The following is a 15,347-nucleotide window of genomic DNA, read 5'->3' as shown; positions in this document are numbered from 1 at the left end:
TTACTGATGTATTGTATCTCTTTAAACACTTGGTTGTAGAGTTTTTGCCGACAGTAATTTTCAGACATAACTAGTGTGTGTTTGCGTATTGAGGAGTGTTAATTTTTTTTCATTGTAAGAAAACTTAAGAGAAGTTTTAAATTACATCAAACTATATTATTCTCACAATGGGCAATTAACAAATTCTTCACAGTGTGAGGACTGGGCAAAATGAGGTCTTTTTCTCCCAAGGCAATTAAAAAATCAGGAACATTGATAACAACACTGGTACAAGGTATTTACTCTCATAACTATAATATATGACAATTTAATTCTGAATTAAAAGTTTACTGTAAATATTGATTTATTTGGATTATGATATACTTTAAAATGCTACTCACTTTTTCTAGCTAAAGGTGATCCAGCAAGGTAGCGGAATGTGACATTTATAGTTCCAGTGAAGTTAGATAAGTCTTTAAATGTAGGAACATAGCGTTCAGAATTCAGTTGATGCATTGATGCTTCTCGTAGCTGTCTCTTGTCCTCTTCCTAAAAACAAGTTTACAAGAAAATAATTTAAACATGTGAAATGAAGATGTTCATCTCAATTTTTTTCTCAGTTTCACTCAGACATGGTATCACTTGACACTACATCAGATATGCGTCATGTTATTGAAACTATACAGATTTAGCCATTCAAAATGCACAAGAGGTGTTGCGGTAAATTGCAGTGCACATGCCAAAAGGTACTGCATAATACTATGTGTTTTTTTAAAATTAGGTGAAATACCTTGTAAAACCACCAGGTGGAGGTGGGAATGCTTAACGTCTCATGTGCGGCATTTGGGCTGTCACCAGAAACCGCCTGGCTTCGAATCCCAGTTAATACTGAGGGACAATCTTTCTCCAATTAAAGAATTTACATTGTAAACTGTTTGATCATTTTAAACTTTGGATTACATCATGTAACACAGTAAACAGTAGGTATATTTTATAAAAGCAAGATTGCTCAGTTGGACACAAGTACACAACCTTCCACCTTCTTCATAAATATTTTAATTATGCATAAAAGTTTTTAACTTGGTAACTTACAGTGGATTGTGGTTTTAATGTCCTTGATCTAATATTATAAAGTTTATATGCTGTACTTCATATACAGATGCAGCCATTCAAAGTGCGCGGTAAAGACACGTACCGGAGGTAATTGGCTACGGCGTCGCGTATCTTGACGCAAGATGACGCGGAGTACCGCTTTACGTGATTGGTTGACCGACAGGGGCACTCGTAGTCCGTTGGTCTGTCGTAGAAAGATTTACAGTAAACTTCTTTACTGTGCCCGTTGTAGTACTGAATATTCATGTGGAATTTTACCACTGAAGGGAAATCTTAGTAGCTGAGCATAAAAAGAATAGGAGCATACTGCAACGCGTGTGAAGGCCATAAACGATATTAATTTTGGAATATAAACATACAGTATATGGCTGATCTCGGTACTTTAAAGAAAACATACACGAAACATGGTTTCATTATGACCAGTATTGGTCTTGAGATATTTTAACTTGATTTACAGTATTTGAGAGGTATGTCTTGACACTGATACTACGTAAATACTGCTCATGTATATGTTTCTAGGTTTATATTATGCATTTCATACGGTCAAATTACTTTTGAGCAACTGATAAGAAGCGTGAAACGGTATGCCCAGGGCGTTTTAGTTTTTGTTTTGTTTTAATGCAGTGCAGTGGATTGATTAGAGATATCAAGTACATACAAGTCATTTTTTAAATGTTGTAGTTCGTCTTGTAAAAATGTTACGAGTACATCATCTGTCAACAATTACACAGGTTCTGTTTCCATATTGCGGATTTTGGTTACGTAATATTATTTTCTAATTTCACGTTGTGAATATATGATTTGGGCAAACAGAGCCGCAAAGAAGTACATTGTGGGTTTTTGTTTTTTTTGCAGTTTTATCTAGAACAAGCGATGCTTAAACCTTTGTTTGATTCTTGTGAAACTATTCACACGACAGTTACCTAGGAGTTGACTTCAGTGATGTCACTGATGGGATGTTTCTAAAAATCCATCCACTGTAAAACGTCTTCTCCACTTGTCCTGCATATGTATTCGCTAATGAAGCTGTGTGTTCTAAGCCTGGTTCTCTACATTTCTGTATGAACCAGCTTAGAGGGCTAAAGACAGCTTGTGTTTAAATTGAGTGTAAGGTAATTTATGCTTCTAAAGTCATGGTCAGCATTTATTATTGTACTGTGCTGTAAACTTCTTCTGTGCCTAATTACATTATTTTATAGCTTTATCAAATCTGTACATTGTCTGTCGATAATGTTTCTGTAGTGCTTTTTCAGCCCTCAGCATGTGACCGTGGCGCTGTGGGTTAGGTTCCTGACTCCCATGTCACATGGTCTGTGATCGAATCCCATGGAACTATGACTTTATTTTTTAACAAACATTTCTTTGAAAAAATGAAACGTTTCCCTTGGTCAGAGATTAAATAAAACCTCACTCGCACCAAACAAATTTATATTTCTAAATATCACAACATGATCGAATTTAAGTCTTTTTAATAACAATGAATAGTCACCTATGCGTTACAAAATAAACATTTATATTGATTTGAATCGCATTTTGATTTAAATCGTAAACGCATGTTTAAATATATGTGTTTAAAGGCGATATACTGTATAAAAGCGCAGATTCTTATGGAATGTGTTCCGCCGGGGATTAAAAAATATATTTTTTTTTAATCGCGTATCTAAGGAAAATTGCAGTAGAACTTTGTTCATGCACATCATTATACAGTATCTCATTTTGTATTTCTATAAAAAAAACGTTTGCCCAGCCACTATTGTAGTTATTGTTTTTATCCTGTAAAGCGCTTTGAGAAGCACAGCTTTCTCACCACTTAGATTACTTTTTGACACCATCCTTACACAAAGCAGAAACTGATTGTATTTTCCAATAACATACAAGTGCAAAGATTACAGATTTTAATCGTCTTTTTTCTGAACCAGGGAAAATCTGATCATGTTTCTCTATAACAATAATAAAAAACTTTATTTTACATATCACCTTTAAAAGTGGCATCTCAAAACAATACAGTAGATGTAAACCACAGATTACAAAGTAAATACTCAGACAAATAAAATAATTAATAAAATGCTTTCATTCATTCAACAGAGAGAGAGCGTAAAACCTGGGTGTAACAGCTGTTCCTTTTTCTGATCACTCGCTCTCTGGATAAACGTCTCGCCTGTCCAGTTCTTTGTTTTCCTAATTTGCCGATTATGCCTGCTGCGATCCACTCCTACCCTCACACCTAAAGAAGACTATTTTAAATTTCTTTGCGCATCCTTAAGGTGATATCACATAAAGGTGATATGTAAAATAATGTTTTTTTATTGTTGTTATAGAGAAACATGATCAGATTTTCCCCGGTTCAGAAAAAAAAAGATCTAAAGTATACTAGTTAAGAAAAATAAATCTAAACTGAAAGTTTATTAAGATACTTAGAAGACAAAGGTATCAATTTATTTTAGTCAAAATTGTATATATCACCTTTAAAAGTGGAATCTCAAAGCAAAGTAAATACCCAACACTGATTGTACCCATCTGTCATGCTAATAAAACACCTTGAATTTAATTGAATTGAGGGAGAGAGGGGGGGAGGGCGAGCGAGATAACCAGGACGTAAGGCAAATAAGATACACTCCACAGGCATTCACAACAGCAACATATGAAACGTTTGCACATATAGTTAAGTTATTACTTGGTTTTCAAAGTGCAATGAAATACAATATTGTTGTTGTTGCTGTTCTTGTTGTTTTTATCCTGTAAAGCATTGTGAGAAGCCACCTTTAAAGGCGATATATACTGTAAAAGCGCTGATTCTTATGGAATGTGTTCCGCCGGGGATTCAAATTTTTTTAGATTTTTTTTTTAATCGCGTATCTAAGGAAATCTCAGTATAACTTTGTTCATTAAACAAACAGTGGCATGTTACATTATTATTAGTTTTTTTGTTAACAAGGCTTGCCAGCTAATGTGAATCAAAACCTGTCTTTCTAGCTTTTAAAGTCGTGCGATGTGTAAGCCACAATTCAAATAGAGAAAAAAGAGCTGACTGACAAGATTTAAGATGTGGGTGTCAATGTTGGATTAAAAAAAACACATTGCCCGACGTTTGTTGCATTGCTTGAAAAATAACTTTATTTCGAGAGACTGGATAAGTAATTCAAGTGTTTTTTTTAACTCCCTGAAAAAAAACTAATAATTTAACTATATGTGCAAACGTTTTATGATATGTCGCTGTTGTGAATGTCTGTAGACGTGTGCTGGCTGGACAGGAGGCTCTACTGTACAGAGAGGGGCGGGAGGAGGGGACAAGCCAATACATACTCTTAGAGTTTGATTAATAGGGAATATACTACAAAAATATAGTACTAAAAATAAGATACACTCTACAGACATTCACAACGGCGACTGTCAGAAGATAGGACACAGCAGCTCAGGCACCCGCTGAATGGAAAAGGGGCACTTTAATGTTCTGTATGGCTAATACTAAAGCCAATACTAATATTCAATACTTTAATATTCTTTTCTCTATGTTTAACAATAGTGGGTACTGGCCTAATTCGTCCCTGCTCCCATGTTAGGTGTTAATGTGTTGTTAAGTGTGAATTTGTACCTGTTTCCCTGAGGTCTGGCTTTTTTTCTGGAAAACCATAACTCTGGTCTTGTCCAGATTGACTGTTGGCGCCCAGGTCTGACAGTGCTGCTCCAGCAGTGCCAGGTTCTGGCGCAGCCTCTGTTCTGTGGGCGACAGCGGGACCAGGTCGTCTGCAAAGAGCAGGAACTCGATTTCCATAATTAATGCAGATCAGTAAATCAAGGGACAAAGCAACTATTGCGCCCGGGTCCTCAATGGGCTTTGACGTGCTAATGCGTTGGTTTAACAGTCCGGGTGTGGCAAGCCTCTAATGTCTCCCGACTTCGGCAAAAGGCACCCGCCTTTCATTGGAAGACAATGAACATTCTAGCCGTACATGTGAATATAGCATAAACACACCAAGGGATTGGGTGAGCTCCCATCACAAAAAAAAACTGCGAACCTGCACTACAGCGACCACAGTACAGTATGGAGACCAAGACCTTTTACGGGAAGAGACGGGGTGCTTCTGCTGCCCCAGCTTCCAAAGAGCGAAGGGTAAGCAAATACAGCAGACTTCATCTGAAATACGCGATTACAGCGCATATTACAATGTATTATTGCCGTTTTGAATTTTAAATTCAATTATAATTATTTCTTCTAGCCTGTTCTTCAAGGAAAACACCGCACGGGCGAAACGATCTTCGAAATCTACCACCAGGACAGTAAAAAAGAAAGCGGTAAGACATTTATTTTGACGTCTGTTCCGCGACTGATGAATACTACTGTGTGACTTTATTTCTTACATGAATTATGTTATTTTGCCACAGGCCGTGGGTCTCTGCTCTCGGCCACTGGCCAGGGTGCCAACCTGTAGAAGCAGCACCTGTGTGGAGACTTTTCGGCAGCAGCGGGAGCAGTACGACGCATTACTGGGGAGGATTGGGGGGCTAGAGACACTCCTGAAAATGCAGAGGAAGGAGACAGTATGTTCCAGCAGTCAAACAGTTGAGCAGCTGTCTCCTGAAAAGTGCCTCTCCCCGCCGCGCAGGTTGCAATGCCTGGCGGAAGCTCTGCTCCCCGCAGAGCAAACACCGCCTCAGGACACTCCATCCCGGCCTCTCCGCTCACCACCGCACAGGAATTTGTTGATGCTGTCCCCGCCGTCTATCTCCCCCCAGGAAGCACTGTTTACAGAGCGGAATTCACAGACGCCAGTGGGATGAATAATTCTCCCAGATATCCAACTGTTACCCATCACTCAAGAGATGGAGGGGGGGTTGTACTTGCAGTGCATCGGCATAGCAAGAGACGACCGCTACGCCGCCCTCGTGTTTCGAAATCTTGTGACTTTTGAAATTTACTGGGGGTGGACCACGTCTGTAAATTTCGATGGGTCCAGAGGCAAAAGTGCCTTGCCTTGCAATCTCCGGGAAACCATTAGTAGCACAGTGAATCGGAGATTCTCAACCCTTACTTCGTGAGACTGGAAAATAATTCGTGATCGGATCAACGAAATGCTTTGTAGAAGGAGGTGCTCTTTTCCTCTAGTCTAACAGTCTGTCCACAAACAAAACATTCCTGTTAGACAAGGGGAATGTAAAAAAAAAATTACTTTTGTCAATGGAAACCGGTGTGTGTGTCTCTCTCTGCTGGATGTCCCTCTCACTCTCTGCTGAATGAATAAAAGCATTTTATTAAAAACGCGTTTGCGTTTGTCTGGTATTTACTTTGGTCCCTTTTAACTGTTTTTCGATCTACTGTATTGCTTTGAGATGCCACTTTTAAAGGTGATATGTAAAATAAAGTTTTTTATTGTTGTTATAGAGAAACATGATCAGATTTTACCTGGTTCAGAAAAAAAGATCTAAAGTGCTACACCTAACTTTCTTAATTCGATGTATTTAAAGCAGTGAACTACTGTAGGTGTAACATAACATTCAGAAATACAATCGAGAATAGTTTTGTGGTGTTTGTTTAGATGAAACGTTCCTAAAACGTATAACGCAACAAAATTAAAGACGATTAAAATCTGTAATCTTTCCACTTGTACTGTATCTCATCGGAAAGTTTCTGCATTGTGTATGGATGGTATCAAAAAGTAATCTTAAGTGGTGAGAAAGCTGTGCTCAATGTATTTAAGGGACTTAAAAGTAAAAGGAGATGCTTCATATTGCTTGACTAATTTTAAAAACTAAGTTATAAATGCAGACGCTCCCTCGGTGCCGCGCCGGGTGTAAATATCAAAATATAAATTCATCCCAGGCAGAGGCCGAAGAGCGCCCGGCTGGGGTGCGCGGGGAAGAGCAGGACAGGAGTGAAAGGCGAGGTTTAGGAAGGCGTACAGTCTGGGTAGGTATAGATTACACTTTTCTAAAACGTATTTGAAAAATAAAAACGATTACAATCTAATCCTTCCACGTTTGATCCCAAAATCCCAAGAAATATAAATCTAAACGGGTAGAAAGCTATGCTGAAAGTTTATTAAGATACTTAGAAGACAAAGATACTGTATCAATTTATGTTGCATAAGCCTGATTATGATTAAAAAAACACATATAATTAAACACACATTTGCGATTTAAATCAAAACACGATTTAAATCAATATAAATGTTTATATTGTAACGCATACTGTCCAGCCTCCATTTCTCTATAAAAATTTACTCTATTACACACACACAATAGAAGCAGGAAGCAGAAGCAGGGACCTTTGTCAGAAGGGAAGAAGGTGACTATTCATTGTTATCAAAAATGACTTAGAATCGATCATGTTGTGATATTTTAAAATAAAAAAGCCAATTGATTGTCCATAATATTGCTATTCTATTTCTTCGAAGAAATGTTTGTTAAAAGAAAAGTCCAGCACCAGCTGGATTTGAACACACAACCCGTGAGTTGGTAATTGGGCACGTACTGCAGACCAGTGGGCTACAAGGGAAGTCGCATGAAGAAAGAGGCGAAACAGCCCTACACAGCCCTGTCGCAGTACACGAATATAATCATATTCTTATTATATTCTTTAGATACACGATTCCATATAATATTAGCAGAAAAGTTTAAAACTACCACTTTTTCACACGCTATTTCACATGCTAGTTAAATACTTCGATGCTTAAAATCATTAGGGAGAATACCGGTGTGTATTTTTCCTTTAAAGTACCGATTCCTGGAATCTGACTGGCTGACACCCTTCTAAAGTGGTTCCATTATATCTGATATACGGAATAGAAAGCGTTGATAAAAAAAGCCTGGATTCTCATGTATCTCATACAAGTATCTTTTAATACAGTCTTTGCTGTGCTCTTGAGGATCCTTGTGATATTTTGAGCTCTAGTTGAATGATAAGTGTCGCATTTTAAATAATTTTCGTAGTTAGAAATTATGAAATGCCCTGTTAAAAGCAAGGGAGTTTTTATGCCCGTTGAAGTAAAACAAAATGCCTGACAAAGTATGTCTTGGACAGATTCCAAGTGCTTGTACAAATGTGCTAAAGAAATTATACTTTGAGTATACGGTTTGTCCAAAGTTTTTCATTATTAATACTATTAGTAATATCTTTGGTAAAGGCTTTGATGCATAAATATTTCTGATAAAGGTAGGTTGTGTACTTTTGTCCAACTGAGCAATCTTGCTTTCATAAAATATACCAACATTTTAATGACTGATGATTAACATGCTGTAATACACAGTTCAAAATTAAAAGCTCAAATGCTGTACATGAGAAGTTAAGCTCCCCCTGGCGGTTTTACAAGGTGACACCGGATACTTTCCAGCATGATGTCAAATGACGCGATTAACCGCATGATACTGCGTGATACTGCGTGATACAGCGGCACGCCCACCGGGGTATGCCACGAAATACCCCACCCATTTTGAATGGCTGCATCTGTACGTAGTAAGAACACCACTTTCTCTTATTGTAAAAAAATACAAGTTGTACTGATTTAATACCACTTGATAGTAAGATTAATATGGAATTGTGTAACTAAGCAGCTAAAATTTTACAAGTGGATGTTTTGGAAACATTTTGACATTCATTTTTTAAACTTTTATTGTCCTTATAGTGATCTTGGGCAATGGATTGTAATGTAGTGTGCTGCACCCAGGTGGTTCAAAGCCCGATCGGAGAATTTCTTTCAGTTTGTTTCTTACATAGATGTGTAGGGGTGTTGTGCATTTACTGGGACAATTATTAATTGTAGTAGTAAGTCTCAAAATGATTCTTTGATGCTATCAGAAAAGTGACCTTTCGGGATAACTCAGCAACGCACACACATGGATACTAATACACAACAATTTGTTTATTAATATATAAAATGTGCATATAAACATAAAAGATCTTAAAGTAAGGGTTAGCAGAATACAAAAGGCATATATTCAATCACGAAGAGTTACAAACCAAGAGAGGTATACATTCGGTATACCATTCATTTATACCATTTCGTTAATGAGCTTTGATTACAACTTCTACACTAGATACTCAAAAGCAAGTACGTCATTCGTAGGAATTAAATTGATATCAACTGGGGTTGAGGTAACAATTGATTTCTCAAGCTGTAATGCAGAATGTTGAATACTCATGCAATCTGTGTGGATTCAGATCTCCCGCTGACACAAAGGAACAGCAACAGGCTGTTGCTGTGTCCAATTGGACACAGAAAGAGGAGAAATTTCTGCTGCGGCGCGCTGGCAGTGGGCTCTCTGAAGACCTGCTAGTTAGTCCTGGCTTAGCTATCAGAGATTGTGCAAATGGATAGTGACTGTGGGTCCAAGCAAGTCACACTCTTTAGACGGGAAAAAGACAGGTTCTTTCCCGATGTATCGCTAGTCCTGAATCCTGAGATTCAGCTGTTGACAGTTCCGACCGTAGTTCACTTGTTGATCAGGCAAGCGTTTCACGAGGCTTACTGCTGGGCTAACCTCGGGCAGATCCTTTGGTTATGCGCAGGCGATGTCCGGTCTCAACTCTTAGAACAAAGTAAAGTCTGTGATTGTCAGAGCTGAATCTGAAAATGTCCTGGAGGGGCCCTTTCTGGGCCCTGTGCTACCTGCTTTATCTGGAGGAACTATGGTCGCTCATTGTTTAAATGTATCAGCTAGAAAAACACCTTAAATATGAACCAAATGGAATGGCCTCTCTGTGTCCAGCACCACTGAGATGAGGGAGAGAGGGACTGGCAAGGGAGCAACAAACTTAATACCTGTATTATTAATAAGCCTTGCTGCTACAGACAAATACATAAAAATAGTCCATTATAGCTAGTTGTTGGCTCCGGCGTGAGTAAGTATCTGGATGAATTATTATAAGTGATGGTTTTGTGATTAATTTGTGATTTGGATTTCTCTGCGGAATTCTTTTAAGTCAAACAAAGAAGGGAAGAAGTGTAATTTTTACAATTGCTAGTAACCGGAGAACAGCTTATCAATATGTTGAAACCATACCGTGGCAGTTAAGACAGACGTGTTACACTGTGACCCAGCCACTGTTGTTTACTACAATATGTTATAATGATGTTGTGTAGCTCTGCAGGAATTATGCTGTAAACTTAAGATTTATAGAGCAGACATATTGTGTATCGCCTCTTATATTTGTAAAAACTTTCCAATTTAAATGCAATAATGAAATAATAATAATAATAATAATAATAATAATAATTGACCATGGACTTTGAAAAACTGAAGAGTTACAAAGAGCCGTCTTTTCAGCTTGGAATTTAACCTTTAGAGCGATCCTTTTGGCTATATTTTTTTACATAGCCAGATAAGTAAAAATAGATTGGATTAATAAATGGATTAAGAAAAATATTTCACACATATTTTGAAACCTTATGGCTTTGGAACAGCGGGAGGCGAGACCCAGCTGGGAGGGGGGTGGTATTTTGATTTTCCTACGTGAACCATATTTGCTACAATACTATTAATGAGTCCCTGAGGCATATCGTATGAGTTTCGGAATGATAAAAAATAAACCTTTGTTGAGTTTGCAAGAGAAACAAAAGGTACCTTTTGAGAAGTCGTGCATTGCTTGCAAATTTTGATGATTTTGACAAACAGCTAAAATTGGTTGTGTCTGGTTCCAAAAAGCAATGGGAGGTAGGACCCTGTACTCTGGTGGAGTCTGATCAGGTGGTATATAGAATTCCATAGTGATATGGTGCCAAATCAAGAGATGAGGTCGTGGTCTTGAATGAGAGCTAGGAGTCAAAAGCCTGAAGGGTTCCGAGGAGGTTAAGTACAAAAACGGGAGGAGAAGACGTGGTCTAGTACGAGAGCGAGGAGTCAATAGCCAGAAGAGTAGTATTTGAAAAAACTCTGGGACAAGTAACAAGTTACTGAGCTCAGGGAGGAGACCTCAATAGTGAGAGAGGTAGAAAAGAAGAATGAGGGTTTAAATAGTGTTGGTACGAAATGATAATATGCTGGCGGGCACCGTGCAATCCCTCCCAAGCTCTTTCAGAACATCTTGGAGATAGTCTGAAGGTTGATTTGCTATTACATTATTACTCACATTAATATTACTATTTATATATACAATTATAAGAAATGTGATTGTATAACAGTGTATTACTATGATCTTGCAAGTACGTTTTTTAATGTTTGTAATTGCAAATTCTTGCAATGCATTTTATATTGTTATTCAGTTTGTGTCTGCGTGTTAGCTGGTAGGCAAACGTTCAAGGTGAAAATTCTTCCACGAGGAAGGTACCTTTAAAGTGGAGAAGCCGGCATCAAAATGTTTTAGCTCTGTATGTTGCTTCAGCCACACAAAGATTCTAAGCTGATCACGATGAATAAAAATCACCCATTTTTCATGCAGAAAAAATGTTAACTACTGTATCTAAACCCATAAATAACTATCTAAACCTGTTTTATTAATGGATTTTAAATTCAAACAATGTCTAATTTAGGGAATGCCAAGCTATTGTTTCTTGTTAGGAATTTCCTTTAACATTAAGAGAATCAGTTGCCCATAGTGCAGTACAATATTGTTATATTTTTATATTTTTGAGAGTCTACAGAACACTTTGACTGATGAATAAAAATGTAGCATAATGCTAAATAATTTTACACCTGGGATCTGCTTAATTCAAACTAAGGTTTGTAAAAATGCAACCAGGTACTAGATATTTAGATACTAGATATGTTAGAGAATTTCACAAATCGCAATCTTAAAAATGCCTGTGTTTTGAAGGTTCTGTGTCATTTGTTGGTTGAGTTATTGAGATCTGAAAAATCCTGTCTCAAACTTAGGAGTATTAATAAGAAAGCAAAGGAAGTGAAAACAGCAACAAATAACCGTGAACAAAATAAAAAAAAGTTTGAAATTGCTATAATTAATAATTAAATATAATTAATAGTGATCCGATACGTTATCATAGTTTGGTTTCAGTGGTGTTTTTAATATCGCTTTGTTATTCTCGATTATAATTGTAATATACAGTATACTCTTTCATTTTAAGACTTGTTGTAAAGGCTTGTCTTGAATTGCCCCATTGGGATGCAGTATTTTTTAATTGAACTGAATTAATAAAAACATTTTTCTTTACTTCCACTGTTCCACCGAGTGACTTTGATGCTTAAAATGTTTATAAAGAAAGTGGAATACTGTCGTGTATTTTTTTAATTTAAACTACCAATACCAGCCATATAGAGTTTGTATAATATATTTATATTCCTAAATTAATATCGTTTATGACCATCATATGACCGTTTATGACGTAAGGTTGTAAGGTTCCATTTTTTTATTCCATATTAAGTGGATTTAAACATGCACAGTAAGGAGAAGCAATCGTTTCATTAACAACTAATGCACCACAATTGCCACCTGTCGGTCATTTTGGTCGGCCAATCATATACCGCAGTAGGCTGTAGATGTTTTCCCATGGTACAGGATTTTACCGCGCATTTTGAATGGCTACATCTGTATATCAAGACTATCCAATGACATTTCAACTCCTCCATGTCATTTGGCAATGATCTTTTTTCCGAAGACAAATTAAGGGGAAAAATGTATGTTAATCTTTATCTGAAGCAGAAAGGTCTTATTCAATCAGACATCAATCAGTGCCTGTGCTAACACTACAGTGTACATTGTATGGGTCACAGTTAAGTCTGACAGCCTCTGGAAATGCCAAAAGGTGCTGCAGCCATTAATCAGTTGGCATGTACTGTAGACTGTTGGCATGTACTCTAGCAAGGATAGAAATAGGAATTAGAATTTTCTCAGACAGCATGGGGCCAATAATAATGTCCAAGCTACCTACTATTGAGCTACAGGTGTACTGTTTTACTAGTTTCTAGGAGGTTCTCAATCTTTGAAAGAGAAACCCAGTAAACAGTGGGTTATTTACTGTGCAGAGGCAAACAGGTCCACCTCTGCCCATCTAACATGTTCCTAAATATGTGGCACTACTTTTATTTGTACAGTAGGTGCCATTCTGTATAGTCACAACTCCCGAGAGAGCAGGTTTGCCACTGTGTTAATCACAACTCTGCTGTGCATAGTCCTGAGAAACAAATATGATTCCTGCACCTTGGGAAGGAGTTCTCATGCCTGAATGAGAAGGTGAAATGATGCTACATCCTCTTGATAATTGAATTACCAAACACTGGAGGTGTTGTCTGTCTAAGTCAGGACATACTTTACTTACATACAGACATTTTTAGATTCTAGTTCTTGGCAAAAATAGCTGTGTAAAAATGGAAAAACAATACCCATTTTTTCAAACCTTCAGTATAAGGTAACTTTGCTGATAATTAGAAACATTGCTGACCTTGCTTAAATTCTCCAGTCACAATAATATAATCAAATATTCACTTAACTAACAGTTAGGGATTTTCCATATTAGAACATTTTAGTTTTAATACTTGTTTGTTCAAAACAGGTGTTAGGATGAGGGGCTTTGTACTGTATAAATTAAAAACATAGTAAGTACTTACCAATACATAGGCATCTTCTATATAAAGATTCACAAAAAGAAGGCAAGTGATCAGGGCACCTAAGAAAGGGATAGCTGAACGCTTCCGAAAGCACCTCATTTTGTCCAGATACTTCCGAATCAACCGCATGATAAAAAGGTAGATCCAAAAACCTGCTGTAAACAAAAATGTACATCTAATTAGCAAAACTCAGTATGTCTACATTGTTTTATAGTCTAGTCTCTTCCAATAAATAATCTAATGTTTACATTTAGATTATCCTTTCCTCCCAAATTTCAACAGTGATCCCTTCAAAATTATGTCATGTATTTAGCTTATTTACAGTGCAATTAAATTAGATGCTTGCAACTGCAAGGAAAAATAGCTGTTTATTTTAGATTGGTGGATGACTGTTAAGTAAATGCACACATAACTGAGTTTAGGGAAATATCTTGTGTGAGATTCATTTTTTCAGCCTTTGCTCAATCAATGAATGATTGCAAGGTCATCTTTGTAGTATTTGTGTAATTAAAAATAGCATGAATGAAAAGTAGGTCATACACTGTAAGAGTGCATGGCCGGGCATGCAGTCCTAGTTAGTGGTAGCTAAAGGGAAAGTCCCCCTCAGAAGCTTTAGATCCAGAAAGCATTTCTTTGCATTATTTTGTTTTTTTTTCCTTCTTTAGTATGCTGTACTTTACTTGCCTTCACTTATTCAAGATATATTTTTTCTGCACAAGAGAACTGTAAATCAGAAGCAACTTTTATTCATAGTTTTTTATTTGTAGGTTTAAGGGTAGGTTTAGTTTGCCTTTGTATTTTTAGTCAGTTTGTTTTTTAAAGCAAATGCCTTGCAATGTCAATGTGCAGCTGAATCTGTATCTCTTCCAGTTATCCTATTTTTATCCTATCTAAACAGCTTTATACAATTTTCATTTGATTAAAGATGAATATAAATGCAAACATTTTTCACGTCATATAATTTTTTCTAGACAGTCTGTAACATTTTACAAATAGTACACAATTTGATCTGACAGTTACATTTTCTATCAAAGTTATTTATTGTATGATTTAGATATCTAGCCATCAGATGGCAGTAAAGGTACACATCAATTCAAAATCAATGCTGATCTGATACTAGTGCTAAACTAAGTATTACACCTGTGTACACTATATGTATGATAAGAACAAAGGTATTACTTCTTTGTGCATTGTTCACTTGAAACATGAGGTGTTAACTGCCTCAAGACTGATACAGTATGTTTACCTATAAAATACATTTTATCTGGTGGCAAACAGTCCATAATATATTTGCATAAGAGTATAGGTCCAACAGGCAGCAGAGTTTTCATCTTTGTAAGTCTATGAAACAGTAGACTACAAACATGCCTTAGACAAATCTAACCAGGGAAAAAGTACCTTATATTTCACAGTAGCAGACTGATATACAGTTCTCACTGATCCTTAAAAACATATTATCATTGCTCTATTTTGCTCCATTCCAGCAGCCAGGAGAGCACACATGTAGTGAGCTCAAGGGAAAATGCAAGTATAAACTGACTCTTATTCTCTGATATTTACAAAAAAGTGAATGTATCCCAATATATATGATCAGTTGAAATCACTGGGCTAAATATAAAGTATATTTTTTCTAATATGATTAAACTTATGCATGGGATTACCCTAAATAAAACATTACACTCTATTGATCATATATACAGTACATTTATATTAATCTATTGATAAGAAATGTAAATTGCTTGACTAAAGCAAATTTGGGT

General features: G+C 36.7%; 1 protein-coding gene across 5 annotated transcripts in view; it reads right to left on the bottom strand.

Annotated features, from left to right (window-relative positions):
* mgat4c (mgat4 family member C) overlaps positions 1 to 15,347 on the bottom strand; it is a 289,683-nt gene that overhangs the window by 8,024 nt on the left and 266,312 nt on the right. For all 5 annotated transcript variants that reach the window (XM_069192227.1, XM_069192228.1, XM_069192229.1 and 2 more), the window contains 2 exons: positions 13,588 to 13,742; positions 381 to 528 (listed from right to left, as the gene is read on the bottom strand). In XM_069192227.1, the coding sequence (XP_069048328.1) occupies positions 381 to 528; positions 13,588 to 13,716 (277 nt within the window). In that variant the 5' untranslated portion in view covers positions 13,717 to 13,742. The remainder of the gene's footprint in view (positions 1 to 380; positions 529 to 13,587; positions 13,743 to 15,347) is intronic.

Source organism: Lepisosteus oculatus, chromosome 7 (genome assembly GCF_040954835.1).
Source record: "Lepisosteus oculatus isolate fLepOcu1 chromosome 7, fLepOcu1.hap2, whole genome shotgun sequence".
Taxonomy (NCBI): Eukaryota; Metazoa; Chordata; class Actinopteri; order Semionotiformes; family Lepisosteidae; genus Lepisosteus; species Lepisosteus oculatus.
The sequence above is the reverse complement of the archived record's forward strand: the minus strand, read 5'-3'. Positions and strand labels throughout refer to the sequence as shown.